This window comes from Anopheles coustani, chromosome 3, assembly GCF_943734705.1.
Source record: "Anopheles coustani chromosome 3, idAnoCousDA_361_x.2, whole genome shotgun sequence".
Taxonomy (NCBI): Eukaryota; Metazoa; Arthropoda; class Insecta; order Diptera; family Culicidae; genus Anopheles; species Anopheles coustani.
The window spans coordinates 90,024,692-90,045,418 of NC_071288.1; the positions used below are offsets into that span (position 1 = coordinate 90,024,692).

General features: G+C 46.6%; 1 protein-coding gene across 5 annotated transcripts in view; it reads left to right on the top strand.

Annotated features, from left to right (window-relative positions):
* The window catches only part of LOC131259365 (plasma membrane calcium-transporting ATPase 2), a 44,127-nt gene extending 23,673 nt beyond the window's left edge, over window positions 1–20,454 (top strand). For 2 of the 5 annotated variants that reach the window (XM_058260839.1, XM_058260838.1), the window contains 2 exons: window positions 1,993–2,047; window positions 14,265–20,454. In XM_058260839.1, the coding sequence (XP_058116822.1) occupies window positions 15,192–18,800 (3,609 nt within the window). In that variant the 5' untranslated portion in view covers window positions 1,993–2,047; window positions 14,265–15,191 and the 3' untranslated portion in view covers window positions 18,801–20,454. Of the gene's footprint in view, window positions 1–1,992; window positions 2,048–2,112; window positions 2,129–2,154; window positions 2,213–13,582; window positions 13,719–14,264 lie in introns of those variants that run through there. The other 3 variants (XM_058260840.1, XR_009178122.1, XM_058260842.1) reach the window with 3 other exon arrangements.
* The last annotated feature ends 273 nt before the right edge of the window (window positions 20,455–20,727 follow it).

A 20,727-nucleotide genomic window follows, 5' to 3' on the forward strand; every position in this document is an offset into this window, starting at 1 on the left:
ATCGGTGAGCAACTTGTATCACAGCTGGAGCAAGAACAGCTGACGCCTGTGTGATCATCACATACTCATACATACTCTACAAACAAGGTTTGTTATTCAACATTAGCATGTCTAATGTATTGCGTCAAGCCTAAACGACTGGAGTAATCGATCGGAAATTAATGCTTCGTTGCTGTTTCTGTGCAAAATTCTATTAAACATCACACTCGTTTTTAACGACTTCATTTAGTTGTTAATATGATTTTCTTACAAGAATTATTTGTTTATAGGTTACAAGTAGACTTCAATCGTCAGTCAAACCTGACTCAGTGAATTTTTGTTTATCGTCATATTAGTAATGCATAAATCAGAAAATGAATGAATTCTAGTCCAGTTATTCTTAAAGAAAACAATTATAAGTCATTCTTGGTGTTGTTTTTTCTTACTAAAAATGTGATGTTCTACATTCATTATAAATTTATACTCATCGGGCTTCCTTTGCCGGGAATAAACTTAGACAATTTTTCTTGGAGCTAATGAAATAATACTAGCGATATAGAGAGGAAATCAAAATGGATTCCTTAACACGTTGACTTGCAAGCATTTCTAGAAAACATTTCGATACAATTATTTTTGATAACATTTGTTTATAAAAAGTATAAAACCTGACGGTTTTCGAAAACCAAGCAAAGACAAAGTTTCCCAAACCAGGTATTGATTTATTAGAAAACCCCAATTAGAATGGAAAAGCAAGCTGCCCTATTTACCTCTATTTCACTGGAATAGTTATAAAATCTTCATCTAAGATATAATAAGATAGTGATTATTGATTGCCACCAAAAGGACAAAGCAATGAAAAAGATTATAAATCAAATCATAAGAATTATTATCCACTTTAATAAGCTTTGCAGAAATAGTACCAGCTGCAAAATGATATGTTCCGAAACAATAAAACCGTGATCCTGTTTCTTCTTAACCCGTTACAGGGGTCAACGAATCGGTACAGCGATTAGCTTGGCATGCCAGTGAGAAAACGCGCGTCTTTGCATGTGTGTGTGTGTGCGCGTGCATGCCATGCATGCTAATACTGCCCCGATTACGAGGTCCTTAACATTTTAACTTTCCGCTCGGAATGCCGGAGCCAAATCCCCGTTATAGAGTCGAACACACTTGAACTTTCGATCGTGCCCCGCGGTTAGATGAACAAAAAACGCCGGATCAAGGGAACACGATGCCGAAGAAAAAGTGGTTCGATTTCCCAAATGATTTAAATACAAGCGCGTGGCGGCAATCGATTCTTTCGGCGTTTTTTATCCGTGCGGTGAATTGAACCCCTTCACTGGTCCGGTGGGGATTTTCCATTACCGAGCGGCGGATCCTGACCGCGCAAAACCGATGGAAAACTCTCGTGACTGGGACTGGCAGAGGAATTATATAATCAACCTTTTTCACCGCTCATACCTCCACTCCGTGGCGTGTAGCGGAAAAACGAACGGAAAATGGATGGGCACGAATGGTCGGCGGAATAATAGAGATGGAATAAATATAGCTCGTGCGCGTCTCCTTTGAAAGAAGGTGCTGCCTCCCCCCTTGGGGCCTGACCATTCAACCGTTTTCGCATCCCTTTCTTGGAGGAAAAGCGGCATTTTCATCGTGGTCCGGTGGTTGTTCAGGTTTTTCGCAAAACCTTCAACTGATGGATTATTTTATTCCGTTTCTGCTTTACAGCCGTTTCTGTGTTCGTTGCGTTGATTGGTAGAGGCTTTAACTTTAGAGGGGAAATCTCCTCGGGTAGGATTATTTTCCGAGCGATATCTGATATCCGTCCACTTAACCGAGAATGGAGAAGAAATCGATCGGCTCGTTTTGTTCCAAATCCCTTTTGAAAATTTATTTTGCTTGTGGAAGCAAACAAGCTTTGATCGGGGTTTCAAACTCTTCTAATTTATACTCAATAAGATTAATTTACAAACTTTTCCAATTGGTATGATAATTTATTTCTTTCCTTTACAGGATTGTTCGCTGAGCGCCGTTAACTATAGTTGCAACTAATGAATTCTAGTCTGAGGTAAGAATAGTCATCGGATTCATATTTTCATTTCAACCTATTCAAATGTTTATTTTTTCGTTTTAGTTGAATGTTTTCCTGGTAAGATTAGCTGTTTCTACTGAAAAGGGTGGGATTCAGCATCACAAACTCGTACGATCCTCCTCTAGTGCTATCCTGATGGAGGTGAAGATCTAGTTGATTCAATGGGGAACTATGTTTTAAGGATTTCCGGTTAATTACGAGCTCGAGGATGCTACGATCGATAAACTAGTTGTGCAAGATTTACCTGCTAAAATTGCTCGCCGAGAGTAGAACTCGCTCTACTTGGAAGATTTTATCCAACAGCCGCCGTACCCCGGACGGTGGAACGATGGAAATATGCCAGCATTATTTAATTGAGTGAGAAATCGACAGTCTGGTGTGTTACGTGTACGGTTCGATCGATTCGAATAATCCGTGTTGGATCAGGGTGGATCAGGGTTTTCACGCGCACGTGTGTGTGTGTGTGTCAGGTCAGAGCAAATGGCAAACTGTTTATTCTTCCTATGCTTCGTCTCAGGAACTCGTGCCAAATTCTGCGATTTCGAATGAGGTGCTGCGGGGTAACACACTGTTCCCCCCAAGGAGGAGATGGAAACCTTGAAGTCCGGACCCTACCTACACCATCGGGAGAGCTTCGAGCATGCTATTGAACACGCGGTTTTGAGCTCGCGATAAACAATCGGTGTAACCCCGACAAGTTTAATAAACATTAATCTATATAGACGCGCAAAGGTTGGAGCGACGGCCACGAGAAGGGAGCACTTGCAGGAGCAATGGTGGATAAACTCTGCTCCCCCAGGTTCTCCCTGGGGGGGGCGGCACGTTCGGACTGACGGTACCCGACCGTGTGTGTGTGCCAAGGGAACAGGCAAACGAGCGGATGATTTTTCTCTCTCTCGTTCGAGGGAGATATCGATTTTTCCGAGGCAAATTATGATATCCCTCTCCACATCCCGGAAGGGAGAACGGTAATAAAGGCGGACAGAGAAACGCACGGTGCGGATCGATAAAATTAAGATCCGCGGGCAGTTTCATTTTTTCTTTCCGCCGGACCCCGGAAAATAATGAGCACCAAATTCCGCTAAATATACTATCTTTATTAGTATTATGCGGGGCAAAAAGCGGTGCCGCGAATGCGAATGAATCGATTTGCGGGGTTATGGGAAGCGGTTCATGGCATTCGAGCATCTTCTGACGGGAAGGTTGGTCTCGTTTGTGTGATGTTTAAAATTGGTTCGCTTTCATATTAGAGATCGATTCGGGAGACCGCTCGCTAAGCAGACATCGAAGTCCGTCAAGCATCTCGAGAAGTGGTAGCGTTGTTATAATATCTCAGACACTCACTCGCGCAATGTTGCGAAAGGCCATAAGTAGTTCGTGCGAGAGATAGAAAGAGCGAGCAAACTGCAAGTGAACAAGACGTAGATAGCACACTACCGATCGCTGACAATCCGTAGTCCTATTTCTGGATCAGAACTCAGGACCGGCCGGCCAAGGGGGGTGTTAGACTTTCCGTGCATTTGCGTGAGCTCCTAAATTTCTCCGGTGCAAACCGCGAACGTACACGCCCATCATCCCATCCTCAGATTCCACGGGGTTTTCATCGCGAATTGTTCTCCCGCGCCAGCGACTAGAGTTGGCAACCGACGTTGGAAAAAAGGAAGGTTGCCCGAGGATGGCGGTAGACTTAACGAATGGTACGCAGATGTTTCGGACCGAACTGGATTCGCTGCGAATAGCTCCTGAGGTCGGCTTTGGTAGTAGGTCTGGCCAGATTTACGACTTTCCTGCCTCGTGCCCCGGTGCGTTCCCTCCATATTCTCCCTGGTAATGGAACTAGCGAGATATGCCTTTCTTCTTTTAAATCCTGCCAGTGTATTTGCACATTCTTTTCATCCAAACCCCCGTCCCACCTCGGGGGAGTCAAAATCTTCTCCCGTCGGTGGTCGGCCAGGTTGGCGTCTCCTACTAAATCTTCATTAAAACTCGAAGACGTTGACCAGAGGCCAAACCGGGCGCAGACCTGCGATCACCGGGGGACCATTTTGTTTTGACTTCTCGCTACCCCGGGACTGTTTAGAGGTACACCCACCCGTGTCTCGTTTGTTCAGTATTTATAGCCGTGGCTCAGTTCCATTCCCGCGTTTTTCGCCCCCCGGGTTTTGGGAGTACACCACCCCGAACGGATGCGAAGTACTCGAACATTCTCCTTCAACCGGACACCCGAAATTCTTCCCCCTAGGGCTAGGCCTGGAAGGTAGATCCGAGATTGTGGGTTTGCTTTTTTTTTTTGCTCACTAACTTTTCCGATTTCATAGCTGTTGATTTATAGGACACATATTGGCGGACGTGCGCATATATCCGTTAGCCTCGATTAGCGTGCTCGGGTTGTTTTGAAAAAGAACAGAGGACCTCGTGCACGATTTATTTCTTCTGCTCGCAGCCAACGTTCGACAACGGGCGAGAAGGAAAGTGCATTCGATTGTGGTGAACCAGGGCGTGGGAAGGTAACGTGAACCCCGGTACGTTGTTGTTTTCTCTCGGGTGTAGGTTTAATGTTTCCTTCCTTTGAAGTTGGAGATTGGCAGAGGTTTACGCTATAAGGTGACACATGTTGACCACAAGGGACATTTGCTGTACATGCAAGGTGTAGTATGAAAGGCATTTTCTGAATTCCATTAGCCACTACTTGGCAAGCGCTAACGTCAACCTATTTTGCTCTGATGACTTACAGGAAATATGTGGCGATCGTGTGTTTGTTTGAGTTCTCGGCACAGGGCATTAAGATAGCTGAATAAGAAATAATCTTTCAATAAGATCGCGTCATTCGGGTGAACTCATCGACGTCACGCAACCGTCATTGTAACTTCAGATCGATCGATCGCTGCCGGAGATGGATGGAGATAATCGGAAGTGCGCCGGACGTGGCACGGTGTGGGTCCCCGAATGGCGTGGACCGTGGGTGCGCGTCGCCGATGCGCGCTTGGTTGCTGCGGAGGAGTTCATTGCGTGGCTGCATTCCACGAACGTCCATTCGAAACCGCACGTTGCATGTCGCGAGTAGGTAATGCGGCAGTACGATCAAATGCGCGGCTAAACTCGTTCGCGATGGTGCGAGATACCGAACTGTGACGCCTTTTCGTCGACGCGACACAAGTCACCTCGCACAATCGCGCACCACCCATTATCGGTATCACCGACCGGTCGAGGGATGGAACCATCTGGTTGGCATGCTTGGGGCTGTGTTGTTGCACAGGGCGGGAGCGGGGTTTAGCGTGCTGTGGCCATCATGATAGTGCACTTGTGTCCAAGTGTGCAATATGAGGCTGTGGCGCGGTTTGTACTTTTTTTTAACACTTTAGTCTACCCTTTTGCACAGCTGGGTCGCTTCTGTCGATGCCGATGGCCGATACGGGGAGTGCAGTCGTTGGCGTTTGTGCAGTGGCTTGTCGATTCGTTCCGTTTAAAGTGTGTGTTGGCTAACGCAATCGAATTGTTAGGTGTACGAATAAGTTATTCTTACTTTATAGTATGTCGACTGCCATGGCTATTATTTTTGATAGCCAGCTGTCGTTAGTTCCAAAAAGTTTTTACTCCATAAATAAATGAAAATGCAACATAAAAACTATAGTAATATTAAAAACAAGTTCTTTGGGAAGATAAGTCTTTGCTTGGCCTTCGAAAAGCGTTGGTTTAATAAATATTATAAACCAATTTTATTAAAATAGATTGTACTAAAAAAGTTGTACTTGGCATTCAACGTGTGAAATTCATTTTTCAAAATTTACCATAGCCTACTACTATATTGCTGTCTAACAATTATTATAAAGTACTACTATATTATTGAAATGCTTTATTAGTTTGTGTGGGTGATTGGCAGTCAAGGTGTTTAAATGAATGTTATGAACCCTTGAAGATGTATATGATGCCGATTTTAGAATTGTCTTTGCTGAATTGAACCAACGATGAGACGAATAATTCATTTTAGAAGTTCGGCTTTGATTGAATAATCATCCCCACAGATATTAGTATCCTAAACAAGTATTCCAGTCCAAAAGAATGTTTGCGTTGGTTAAAAAGTACTACAGTAATTCCCTAGGAAAGATTCTAACCACAATCGGATTATAATTCTCTCCTAGGAACCTACTGACTCATTTGGTTTATAGATTACAATCTCTGTTTAGATTTTGAATCAATCAAAATATCAAAAGCGTTTTAGTACAATTAGTACTAAAAGTGCTGTAGTACATCAACCGGTACTTTATTATAAACCTAGCAACAGTCCGAACACTATTGGTCACGCGTGTACATCGCGTTTCGATCGTGCGGAACATCGGCTCTTGGCCACCCTGTAGACGTCAAATGTACACATTCCGTTGGACCAAACCTAGCTTGTTCTATCCCACTTTATCTGTACCACTTTCGGTAGATATCGCGTCCCGTGGCCCAGTTTTATGAGGAGTGGCTGTTGTTGTTGTTTCGCTCGAGGGGTTGTTGTCGCCGTCAATACAGTCTTCTGCCCGCTGCATTGTGGCCACGTGTAACGCAAATAAAAAAACCTGCTCCAAACGTGTGCGCTTCCTGTCGATTTTTTGACAGTGTCCCATGTCCGAGCCCTTTCCAAGTCCCGTTGGCAAAGTTTTTCAAGTGGTTGTTACGGCGTTGGTGCGAAGAGAGGCATAAGTTTTTTTTTAGTTTTCCGTCTTTTTGTGCAACCCTTCGTCTGGCTTTGCTAAACGTCGTGTTTGGAGTTGACGAGGTGCGTGTGGAATGTAAACGATCACTTCACCATACTAGAAAAACACTTGCAATAGAGAAGTGTTTTACGATTACAAACAGTTGGTTGCTGAACGTCGTCTCATTTGTTTCTGCGGCTTCAACGTACCCATTTTAAGTAATCGTTGGAGACCTTTTTCAGTTGACATTTTAGTACTAGTGTGAGGAACCGTTTTAGTACAACGCGTAAAACTATGGGTGAATGTAAGTGTGGTTGTTAATGTGTCCATCCGTACCCAATGTCGTTAAAATTATCGTGCCGCTGCCGATGTGTGACACAACAATGGGCAAACAATGGGTGGAAAACTGGAAACTTAATTACCTACCCATGCACGACCGCCTACCATTTTCAGGGTCGCAGATGTGTGTGTGATATTATTAGAAGAACATTTGTGTTAAGTCACCCGAAATGAACACTATGTGTTTGAATGTAACAAAAGTTTGATTAGGTGCTAACCGTCTGCATTGTTTTTCGTCCCTGGTTAATTTTTCCATGACTTTGTACTTTACATGAGATTGTAACCAACAACGAAGAACCTTAGTTGAAGAATTCTGGTTCATGTTTCGTGCTTAATTTTATTTTAAGTTTAAGGAGGAAAAAGTTCCCCTGAAAAATTGGTTAAATAACATTCGAAAAAGTTGCGCTATGAATGTCTCGAAACTCTAAAATGTGTATTCTTAATTAATTGGTTCAATGAACCATATTATGGAAAAGAATACATCTTGTCTCTTTTTTAAGTTTGGAAATTATTGTCGTTCGTCTGTTGTCGTTTTGTTCTTTAAAAATTAGCTCAACTTCATTTGAGTTGTTTTGTAAAATTTCAAATTTATCCTGTTTGAAAACATGATAGCTAGTCCTCAACTCGAGGAACAAGTGCCTAGTGCCTCATAAGAAATACAATATTAATGACCTCCGGTCACCTGTCAATTTCGGAGATTTTTCATTTATTTATTCATCATCTATGTCTAGCCTTACAGAACTGTGAGGAAGAACACAAATCGCAACTGGATGAAAATGTCACTAAGAATATACACAGGATAGCAAGTTGAGTTTCACATCACTGTTTTTTTGCCGTAGTGTCTATATTTACACCGCGATGGCCTTCGGGCAATCAATCGTAATAGTTTTCAAAATAGATAAACACTATGCCCGATTGGTTTTGCCTTCTGTCATGTCGAGGGGCCCGAAGGCACAAGAGATAGCGTTGGAAAGTGCATAATTTTGCCGCTTCTGTCCTACTTTCGGTTCTTTGGTTCTTGTTCATTTGTTCCTCGCCTTTTCCTTCCTCCAAACGTTGGCGGATGGAAAATTAGTTTTCTGACCCGTTTGGCAATGGACGGTTTTGGCCATCATCGTGTCGCGATATTGGTCAGTGCAAAATGCAAAGAAAAACCGGTCAAAAGAAAAACAAGGGGAAACAATTTTCTCGTCCCGCCAAGCGTAACATACTTATTTTAATGTTTCCCTTTGCGGTCGGGTGGGACCCGGGCGGGGGGGAGGGGAAGTGGTGGTTTGGTTTGAAGTTTTCGCTGTTCATATCAATTAACCTTAGCACGACCTTCGCCTCGTTGTTGGAAACGCACCGAACAACCATGTTTTCATTTGGATGCATAATTAATGTCATTAGGAAAAATGTCGCGTTAAAAAGTGCTAAAATGGTAATTTAAAAAAGACATACTATAAACTTTGTTACACCTTCAAGTATAGATAGGTCGTTATCAGGCGACAGTTATGATCCGTTTGCGGCTGGGCAGCAATCGAAACATTACCCAACGTGTACTCCAACCCTATCGCGGGCTCTTCACCCTTCGTGGAGCACACAACAACATTGTATTGTTGAGTGATATAACGTCAAAACAATCGTTCTGTTTATGGGAATGCAGATAGGGTGTGATAAGCACGGGTGAGAGAAGTATCTTAATCACGGCACCAGACGTTTGCGCCCAGACGGCTGGATCGATCCAGTCGCTCACGATTTGTTATTTTCGGAGGTTTGAACTTCGTAAGTAGGTCTGCGTCATGTCCGGGAATGTGTGATTTGAGATGAAAACAATTTAACCGTTGTCTTTTCACCCCCTTTGTTGTGTATTTGCGTACGCTAATTGGCGGTAATTGATCTCTAATTAGTGCTAATAGGAAGTTCAGGTGCTAGCGGGTCTTCGGAGTGCTGTAGTTCTGGTGAACACTCATCATCCAGTGAGTCATAGCCAAGAAAATGGTCTCACTATATTGTAAGATACTAGACAGGGCTTCAGCGTTTAGAATGCATGCCTCAATGATGTCAGAGCTGACATTTGGAGCTGTACTTATAATGGTAATCACTGTAGTTATTGTACGAAGAACTGAGTAATGTCAGCCACATGAACGGAAGTAGACCTCTAATATCTCCCGGACATTTGAGTACGAGTTAATTATGGTGTACTGGTCAAGCCTCTCAGAAAAGTGTGTCCAGCTTCCAAGAATCACGGAGCTGGAGTATAAGTGTACCAAAATTAATGCCAGCCTTCATAGTCGTCATGGTGCATCACGTAAAAGTCGCCTCATTGCTGCACGTTCGTCCCTGGCGATGTCGATGGCGTTTAGTCAGTGTATACTTCACATTGGCATACAAGTCAGGCGCACACGTGTGACCGGACTGCATTGCAAAATGCATCCGTTGATGAAGTCGTCTCCCGAGGCCAAATAAACTCCTCGTTCCGGTTGCTGCTGTTAGTAAAGCCTACAGGGAAATCACTCACCCTCCCATCTACTTCACTCACCATCCCTTGCGGTGAGATAAGTGTGGAATTTAAATGAACGAATCGTTACGATAAATACAGTACCTAAGCCTGCCTATAAGCGACGTTCATTAGCAGTCGGCGGTCAGGTTGATGTGGTTTCCATTTCGGTGTCCTCCACTCTGCCGCCTTCGATCGACACCTTCGTCTCCTTGCTGATGGCATCGGAAGTGGCTCCACTTGACATACACAACACTCCATGTCGGTAAGCACACGAGTCACCTCGAGATGCACGACGATGATAACAGGCACGGACTCTCCACGCACCACCGCGCAAAAGATCACAGAGTTTTGTCACCATCCTTGCGCCGCCTGCTCGCAGTCTCGAGATGCACTTGTGTCCACAGTCGTGCGATTCTCTAATGAAGTCATTAGTGATGACGACAGCTCGCCGGAACGGTGACGGCATACCGGTTTCGTAATAGGCGCGATCGATTAACATTAAACGCCCATTGTAGCTTATCTTGGCACGTCGTGAAGCTCATAAAGAATTGAGGGGTAAACCCATTCACCATTTCAATCACGACATGTTTTGATGAATTCTTCTCCAATACTGTTTACCCGTGTTATTATCAAGGTTTTCGTCCATCGAAGATATCAAGTATTTAACTCACAGACGCGTCGTATGTTTAGATAAGGTTAATATGAAGGGGCCGTTTGTGCGGTAATCTCTTAGTATGTTGAGCTCAAACTGCCCGTAAGACCCCGGTCTGGCGACTTGGCTGATTGGCTAGGATAAGAGGAGAGACCCACCTCATGAGTGTTGGAACTCAGTTTTCTTGTTTCCAACTGGTTATCTACGTCATTTCGCCAATCCAGTTCCTTGTCGGTACAATCCCTTCTTTTATTGATAAGATAGAATAGATTTCCATTCGACTTCAAGTATTAATAGATCTAAGCGCAGTAAAGACATTTTGTTTAATCTAATTACTTCAAACGAGCCTATTTTGTAATCAACAATTTTATCAGGGATCATTTTTAAAATCTAAATTATCTGGTCAATGGATATAATCGGGGTTTTTTTCTCTCCTATCTGTTTTTAGTCGGATGAGGTCATTGAGTCAATTGGATAAGAATTAGATAGGACGATCAAAAATTAGAGTGCAAAACTGAGCGTTGCAACAAACTGTATCGTTGCTATTGGAAGGTCAAGGTTGATCACCCCAATCTACACCATGTACTACATGGTGCGGCCTATCTGTCAGATCGAGATTTATCGTTTATCCATACGTGCCAGTGTTGGCCGATGCTCGTCGAATCGCTGGGGATTGGCGATTGTACTGACGGGGGGAACTACAAGGTGTTCGCTATATCCGATGACGACAACGGTGGCCTTGGAACCGATCGCCATTCGCGAGACCAACCGCCGGCAGATATTGGATGATCGCCGGTTTACGCCAAAGACCGAACCGAATAAAAACGGAAAACAGATATAAACGGACAACACCATACGCATGTAGTGCAATCGTTCCAAGTGACACACACATGGAGGTGAGTCGGCCACCACCCTTTCGGGCTGGGGAGACCGGTTCGTTGTGATTCCATTCACATCGGACTCTACTTTAGAGGCGCCCGTAATGTTGTAGGTGCCGAGGGTTAAAGGGAGAGACCCCCAGGTCCGCCATTGCCTCACACAAACCCGCATATGAACCCGCGATGCATAAATGTATGATGCAAAACCGGTTTTCCTAAAGCCTACCGGCAACCCGGTCAACCCGGTGCCGCACACAAATCCTGCTCGAAAAACGGATGGAATTTGAATTATAATTTAAAACCCGTCCGGTTGCGGTGGTTGTGTTTGTTCTTGTGCGAATCCTGGTGGAAGGTAAAGTTATTTTTAAAAGAAACAGAAGTTCTAATGGGGAACTAATAGAATGTTTGTCTCGTTACAGTGATTATGTTGTTATGTAACAGTGAAGATGTTAGTTTTCAGTACTTCAGTCCAAAACAAGATATACAACACATCACCTAAAAAGACCGGTGTAAATACTCATCGGTATGGAACGAAGCACAACACACTCACACAAATACCCATATGCCCACCGGAGACTACCAACCTCCTACATACTTGAGGGGTCCCCCCAAAAAGGTGCTTTTGGGTGGGTTTTATACCGGCTCTAGCTCCACGAATCGCCAGCCAATGGATTCAGATGACGTCAGACGCACCACTCCGTATCCGGTTCCCTCAAGTGGTCAAAAGCGGTGGGCTGGCTGCGCTACTCTGTATGGTTAGAGTGTTGCCCAGTTTCTGACGCCAGTGGTGCTGATGCATCATAGTCGGTGGTCGACTCGATGAATTGTGTGGTTCTGGAAAGTGAGACGCATTCGAGTGGTTAAAATCGATGTGAGGTATAAAGTGCTCCGATAAAATGGCTTACCTTTTGATGTGATCAAGCATAGCTTCGTTCGCTAGACAGGTGCGACAGTGATACGTGTGAGAATCTAATTGAGTTGTACCCGGCTGTGACATGTCATCGCTCCTTGAAAGGATGTTGGAAACTAGCGAAATCGAGCGGCACGACAGCATACACGCACACGAACACTGCACTGCGTTTTTTCTTTAAATGCGACCCTGAAACACAATCTTTCAACGATCCGCGTCATCTCTCATCCTGCCTCACTCAGTCTCTGCAGAAAGACGATGTTCACCAGTGTGTTAAGTTGGCTTCTTGGGTGCGACATAAACCGGTACCTCCGGAACCGCTTCCTTATCTGACGGATCTTTGTGTTATGAGCAATTCACCACTGCATGGTCATAAACACGGGAACGAACGAGGGAACCAAATCAGGAACACCTCCCTTCCATTTGGGGAAGATTGTCTCGCGCGTCCGCACACCCCTTGGCACACGATGTTCAGTTTCGCGACAAGGAAGGGATGCTGCTGGATGTGTAACGCGTGTGTTTACTCTTTGATACCATAACCGGTACTTTCGGTTAGTTCCAAATCTCTGGAGGAACGTTGGCTGGAGAAGTGGAGTGTGGTTACTTGAAGACCAAGGGGAAGAGTTGCCAGTGAATGAGATACGTTCGGATATAGGTGGAATTAAATAACACTTACTGTAGTAGAAGATGTAATCGATGTAATATCCCAAGCAAGAAATATTGAAGATCTTTTAAAAATGAAAATAAAAATGATTACAGAAATTACAATATGTTTGGATGAAAATACTGTGACTGGTTCACATCCTTAGCTATCACGTTATAATTCAGGGTCAATCCTGTCGTTTATTTTAAATTTTTTGGACTGTTCTGAATTTTTATGTTGATAATAATTGTTCATAACTTTATTTTTACCGTACTGTCGTTTATTTTCAAATTTTTTGACTGTTCCGAATTTCTATTTTAATAATAATTTTTTAGAACTTTTTTTTTTGGCGGCTTATGTTTACAAAGATCTTACATTAACACGTTGACTGCCATGGCTATCATTTTTGATAGCCAGCTGTCATTAGTTCTAAAAAGTTGTTGCCCCATAAATAAATGAAAATGCAACATAAAAATTATAGCAATATTTAATATCAATTCTTTGGGAAGCTAAACTTTTGCTTAGTCTTCAAAAACCGCTGATTTAATAAATAATATAAAAGAATTTTATTAAAAAAGAGTGTACTAAAAAAGTGTGCTAAAAACGCTTGGCAGTCACATGATAATCTTTATTCTAGCAAAATAACTAAAAAAAATTAGAACGGGATACAATAGTCATAGATACAAAAACTTAACTACGTACCGAAAATTGATGCGTTGTAGACAAAATTAAATAGGATTGAGGCAAACATTTAAGCGTTATGCCAAAAACATGCAAAGTCTCGATGGTGGGTGAGTGGCCAAAAAATTGAAAGGTTGAAATTTTCAATGAAATTACATCCACAACTCGTTAGGTACTGTACGATCTAATCTCGCTGCTTTTAATTTAGCTTAGATATTCTGCTTATCCACCAGATTTAACAGTTGTACAGTTTTTTGATACTCCTACCGCCAACAACCTTGGAATGTTCGTCTTGCCGTGAAGGCACCCAGATATCTGACACCTACCACGTTTCAAAACGCTGCTAAACAAACGATCATAAAGTCGGACGGGAAATTCTAACCCCCTAAATTGGATGGCTGCATCGTCGTGTGGTGTGCGTTACCTGTCTGTTGCCCGGAATTGGAGGCCAGGGGTGGCACTAAATATGATATCTCATCACTGCGCTACTATCGTTGCTGATAAATCCTGCGCATCAAGGTAGGATCGCTCGTTCCCGTACGCAGATCCGAGGCGCACTGCTCAGTGACCGCAGTGCGTTATTTGTTTATTCGAGGCAGCATCAGTTGGTGTGTGGAAGAAGACACCTGATAATAGTTAGTGTACCGTCATCTGGCCGGTGACCGGGCCTGGCTACTTACTTTTATAAATAGACCGCACTAGTTGACCGGAAGCTTCCACATCGCGTTCCGCGCTCACCGTAGTACGATCATCGGATCGGGTCTTCCTTTAGGGTTGCGTGTCTTGTCGTGGACTCTACTGTCTTCCCGTAAGATATCAGATATTGGGGGATACGTTTTGAATCCATTAGCCATTACAAGTGATACATGTGTTAAAAGCTTTGATTAAACGATGTGTTCTAATGGTTTTTCCTTTTCTCCGTTTATTTTTAGCTAACACAACGCACCGAAACACTGGAGTCACCGTTAGTGACGGATTAGCAAGAGTTTACCTTGCGATGCATCATCAACCGTAGCGACTATATACCCTACGTGTGTGTGTGTGTGTGCGCGTTTCTAAATCATTATTCATATCCCTGGCCGGTGGCTCTTCAGTACTCTGGCAGTATTTGTCGCACGATGATGCTGAGCCTGCACGGTACGACGACGACGCTGACGACAGCACTACTGGCATGCCATAGGTTCTGGTGACACGAGCTTCTCGTTTGCGGCACGACGACGAAAACGACGACGACCACGACGACGACGACGCCGTTCGTGGCACGCGGCGCCAACGTGTCCTCCTCGAGTGTTGTGTGCCGTTTCCGGTAACCCCACGAGAAGCAGATAAACGGAGGAAGTGAAGCAAACGAACAAAGGACGACCAGTGCGCACGACGCGACACGGCTCTAAGGAGTACGGGAGAGGGGACATTCGGTGTGCGTGTGTGCGTGTGTGTAAGTTTGTAAGTGTCCGAGTGTATTCCCCGGGTGCGTTTGAGTTGAGTTCTCAACGGTAGTACACGTCACGGAGGAGAACGGTTGTTTTGGGTTGAGTTTGTTTCGTGTTCGCTTGCAGAAACAGGAAAAAGGGAAAAGTGTGTGGTGGTAAACCACTTCCTACTGCGGTCTCTGTAGTGCATACATCTGAGAGAGAGAGAGAGAGACAGGTGTTTTTTTTGGGTGGTGACCAAAAATCCTTATACCTGAATCTCATACCTCGCTCGCGTCCTGTTGTGTAAGCGAGGGAGATTTGTTTGATTTGTTTCCGGAGGGGTTTTAGTTTCCGCTTCCGGAGTGTGTGTGTGTGAGTGAGTGCAGGCGGGCGGGCTGCACTGACCGACGAACGAGAGGAAGAGCTAGAAGCAAAAAAGGCTACAAGATGGCGACCATCGATGGACGACCGGCCCAGTACCAGATCACGCAGAAGAACCTGCGGGAGATCATGGAGCACCGGGGCCGGGAGGCGGTAGCGAAGGTGACCGAGTACGGCGGCGTCAATGACATCTGCCGGAAGCTGTACACCTCGCCGAACGAGGGCCTGAGCGGCTCGCAGGCGGACATCGACCATCGGCGGGAAACGTTCGGCTCGAACGTGATCCCCCCGAAGCCGCCCAAGTCCTTCCTGACGCTGGTGTGGGAGGCGCTGCAGGACGTGACGCTCATTATCCTCGAGATAGCGGCCGTCATCTCCCTACTGCTCTCGTTCTACCAGCCGGCGGACGAGGAGGAGCCCCTGCTGGTCGAGGAGGAGGAGCACTACTCGTGGATCGAGGGCCTGGCCATCCTGGTGTCGGTGTTCGTGGTGGTCGTGGTGACCGCGTTCAACGACTACTCCAAGGAGAAGCAGTTCCGGGGGCTGCAGTCGCGGATTGAGGGCGAGCACAAGTTCGCCGTCATCCGGGGCGGCGACCCGGTGCAGATTAACATCGGAGACATCGTGGTCGGTGACATCTGCCAGATCAAGTACGGCGATCTGCTGCCGGCGGACGGTATCCTCATCCAGAGCAACGACCTGAAGGTCGACGAGTCGTCGCTGACGGGCGAGTCGGATCACGTGAAGAAGACGGAATCGACCGATCCGATCGTGCTGTCGGGCACGCACGTGATGGAGGGCAGCGGCAAGATGGTGGTGACGGCCGTCGGTGTCAACTCGCAGGCCGGTATCATCTTCACGCTGCTCGGTGCGGCCGTCGACGAGCACGAGGCCGCGGCCAAGCAGAAGAAGAAGGAGGCGAAGAAGGCGAAGAAGACGGCGAAGGACGAGATCACGAACAACAGCCACGGGCATCCGGGCGGGCTGAAGAGCCAGACGACGGTGGATTCGATCACATCGGACGACGCGGAGGAGGGCGCCAAGAGCAGTGGCGGCGGCGGGGGCCACGGGGCCAAGGAAAAGTCGGTGCTGCAGGCGAAGCTGACCAAGCTGGCCATTCAGATCGGGTACGCCGGTTCGACGATCGCGGTACTGACGGTGATCATCCTGATCATTCAGTTCTGCATCCAAACGTTCGTGATCGAGCAGCGCCAGTGGCGTAACTCGTACGCCAACAACCTGGTGAAGCACTTCATCATCGGTGTGACGGTGCTGGTGGTGGCGGTACCGGAAGGGTTGCCACTCGCCGTCACCCTGTCGCTCGCGTACTCGGTGAAGAAAATGATGAAGGACAACAATCTGGTGCGGCATCTGGACGCGTGCGAGACGATGGGCAATGCGACGGCCATCTGCTCGGACAAGACCGGCACACTGACGACGAACCGGATGACGGTGGTGCAGTCGTACATCTGCGAGAAGCTGTGCATGGTGACGCCCCGCTTCTCCGATATTCCGCGCGTGGTAGGGGACGCACTGGTCGAGGGTATTGCGCTGAATTCGGCGTACACGTCGGGTCTGATGCCGGGCCAGAACCCGGGCGACCCGCTGCAGCAGGTGGGCAACAAGACGGAGTGCGCCCTGCTCGGGTTCGTGAACGGGCTGGGCAAGAACTATCAGACGATCCGCGATAGCCACCCGGAGGACTCGTTCACGCGCGTCTACACCTTCAACTCGGTGCGCAAGTCGATGAGCACGGTGGTGCCGAAGCAGGGCGGTGGCGGTGGCTACCGGGTGTTCAGCAAGGGCGCCTCGGAGATCATCCTGAAGAAATGTGCCTTCATCTACGGGCAGGACGGCGTGCTGGAGAAGTTCACGCGCGACATGCAGGAGCGCCTGCTGCATCAGGTGATCGAACCGATGGCGTGCGACGGGCTGCGCACGATCTGCATCGCGTACCGGGACTTCGTGCCCGGCAAGCCGGCCATCAACGAGGTGCACTACGACTCGGAGCCGAACTGGGACGACGAGGAGAACATCATCAGCAATCTGACGTGCCTGTGCGTGGTCGGCATCGAGGATCCGGTCCGGCCGGAGGTCCCGGAGGCCATTCGCAAGTGCCAGCGGGCCGGTATTACCGTGCGCATGGTCACCGGCGACAACATCAACACGGCGCGCTCGATCGCGACCAAGTGCGGCATCCTGCGGCCACAGGACGATTTCCTCATCCTCGAGGGTAAGGAGTTTAACCGGCGCATCCGGGACAGCAACGGTGACATCCAGCAGCACCTGCTGGACAAGGTGTGGCCGAAGCTGCGCGTACTCGCCCGCTCCTCCCCCACGGACAAGTACAACCTGGTGAAGGGCATCATCGATAGTAAGATCTCGGTGAGCCGGGAGGTGGTCGCGGTCACCGGTGACGGCACGAACGATGGTCCGGCGCTCAAGAAGGCGGACGTCGGTTTCGCCATGGGTATCGCCGGTACGGACGTGGCGAAGGAGGCGTCCGACATCATCCTGACGGACGACAACTTCAGCAGCATCGTGAAGGCGGTCATGTGGGGTCGCAACGTGTACGACTCGATCGCCAAATTCCTGCAGTTCCAGCTGACGGTGAACGTGGTGGCGGTCATTGTGGCGTTCATCGGTGCGTGCGCCGTGCAGGACTCGCCGCTCAAGGCGGTGCAGATGCTGTGGATGAACCTGATCATGGACACGCTGGCATCGCTCGCGCTCGCCACCGAAATGCCGACGCCGGACCTGCTGCTGCGCAAGCCGTACGGACGCACCAAGCCGCTCATCTCGCGCACCATGATGAAGAACATCCTCGGCCAGGCGGTTTACCAGCTGTTCATCGTGTTCGGGCTGCTGTTCGTCGGCGACCGGCTGCTGGACATCGAGTCGGGCCGCGGCCAGCCGCTCAACTCCGAGGCGACGCAGCACTTTACCATCATCTTCAACGTGTTCGTCTTCATGACGCTGTTCAACGAGCTGAACGCGCGCAAGATCCACGGCCAGCGGAACATCTTCCAGGGCCTGTTCACCAATCCGATCTTCTACTCGATCTGGATCGTGACGCTCATCTCGCAGGTGTTCATCATCCAGTTCGGCAAGGTCGCGTTCTCGACCAAGGCGCTCAACATGGAGCAGTGGCTGTGGAGCGTCTTCTTCGGGCTCGGCACGCTGATCTGGGCGCAGATCGTAACGAGCATACCGACGCGCAAGATGCCGAAAACGATGGCCTGGGGCCGCGGCCACCCGGAGGCCGAGTACACCGAGGCGATCCGGCTCGGCGAGGAGCGCTACGAAACGATGGACAATGACAAGAAACCCCGTGCAGGTCAGATATTATGGATCCGCGGCCTTACCCGGCTGCAGACCCAGCTTCGTGTTGTACGTGCATTTCGATCCACATTAGAAGATTTAGAGGAACGCCGTTCCATTCATAGCTTACATAGTCTTAGAAGTTCACGCAGTCATCCCGGAGGCATGAGCACGAGTGGTACAATGACTAGTCAAGGTCTCTCAAATCTCTTATATCCACCAGGTTCCAACATCCAAACCGGCCGGCTTATAGGTACTAATGTTGGCGATCTTAAGTATATTGATGAAGATCAAAGACTTCATAATAATCAGCATATTATAGGTATAAACAATAAAGTAGAATACAGTATCTAAAAACCAATTCAAGCAAAACAAAACAAACAAATAAAAACAACCAACACACACTCACACACACACCGAGACGAAACATAGCGACACCCCAAGGGAACAACATTACAAGCGACATGTTAAAACATACAAAACACACACTTTTCTCATTCTTTACATCTACTGAAACATACACAAACACACACATAGAACCAGACATTTATCATTATCCTTATCATTGTACGTATGAACACGAACTACTTCAATGACATAATAAAACAACAAAACAAATAGAAGATCGAAAACGAAACGAAATTTAAAGAAACAAAAGCGCGCAAAATTCGTAGACGATGCAAGCAGTTTAACGTAACGTTTTTCAAGTAGGAAAAATAACCGGAGAAGAACTGAGAGAAGAAATGTCCGTCTGTTTTGCGTTCGTTCCTTCGGTTAGTTTCCATTGTTCGTTTTGTTTCCTCACTCTCCCCCATGTGTATAATTTGAACATTTGTGTTTTTTCAAATCAAACATCCGCAAACATCGTGGCGGAATCGTTTGTGTTGTGCTGTGGTACTCTACTCACTGAGGGAACAAAAATTTACTCACTCTACAACAAACCCAATATTACCACCACCACCACCACTGTGCCCTTAAACTACCTTTATGGTTGTTTTCGAAGTTTTTCATTCTGTACCGGTGACCGGTGAGTCAACGATTGTACTAGGGAGCCTTACTTTAATCCCTTTTTGCATACACACGCAAGAGACCCACAGACAAGAGACATACACACGGGACAAATACGAGACCGGAGTGAATGGAAATCAGTTAATAGAGTGCGATGAACATTAAAGGAAGGCTAGGAGGAGAGGAGAGAACAATACATTGTTCGAGACGATTGACGAAAACGAAAATCAGAGATGAAAACAACGTAAATGACCTTTGCGATAGCGTCGATAAGCATTAAAATGACCAATTGATGGTACGTTTTTCATGTTTGTTAGGATAGATAGCAGAAAACAAGGATTCAACCTCATACGGTAGGATAAAGAGATCACAACATATTTCTTGTTATGTTCAATCAGTTTTCTATTGGCGTCGCGCATGCTCTTCAGCCTGCGCGCCCATCCTTTTCTTCTATTTGCGCTAATGCATAACGTACTTTAATAATGTTAAAATCATACCACAGTGTCCTTACGATCACTGGGAGTAGGAGGGAAAATGTGGAACGTACTATTGGTTTGTTCCTCTCTGCCCTTGTATAATTTAGTACACCATCATGGAGGCGCCTGGTCGTTCATTCGCGAGGCGCCCGAGTGATGGTGAAGCCAATACGAGTTACTTAAAAGGAATTGTGCAGCAGCGCGAAAAGAAACACCTCAGTAGAGTCGAGGGTGTGAGGTTAGTTATCGTAATAGTAGATGTAGGTTAGTAATCGGTAGCGCAGCGATATTGCAGAACCACGGTTACGCGTTACGCGGATACGCAGGACAACAAGTGCAGGGTTATATCAGATGCCAATACTTAGGCCGGGCACTATTTAATATATATACATAGAAACAAACAAGCGGAACGATTAAGTCGATACACTAACGCATACTAGTACTAATATACAATAAATAGGAACGTAAGAGAGCCGTCTTCACCTGTTACTTTGAACCATCGAGACATACATACATGCATACCTACGACCAACAAGCGTTCACTTTTCATCTCAGTACACACGCACACCCAGAAACACACACAAACTTATTCAGAGTACTACTACCACTCTTGTAAGCTCAGAATAAGGACTATCTTATGGGCGCATTTGGTTATTTTTATTTAACCCCTCTTATCTGTGTCCGTTAAATAGGATGAATAAGAGCAGAAAGCACAAAAGAGTATATCAGGACTAGGGAATACACAGAAGGACCCAAGGAGGTACGTTCGAACGGATGTTAGGGAGGATTGGAGGATT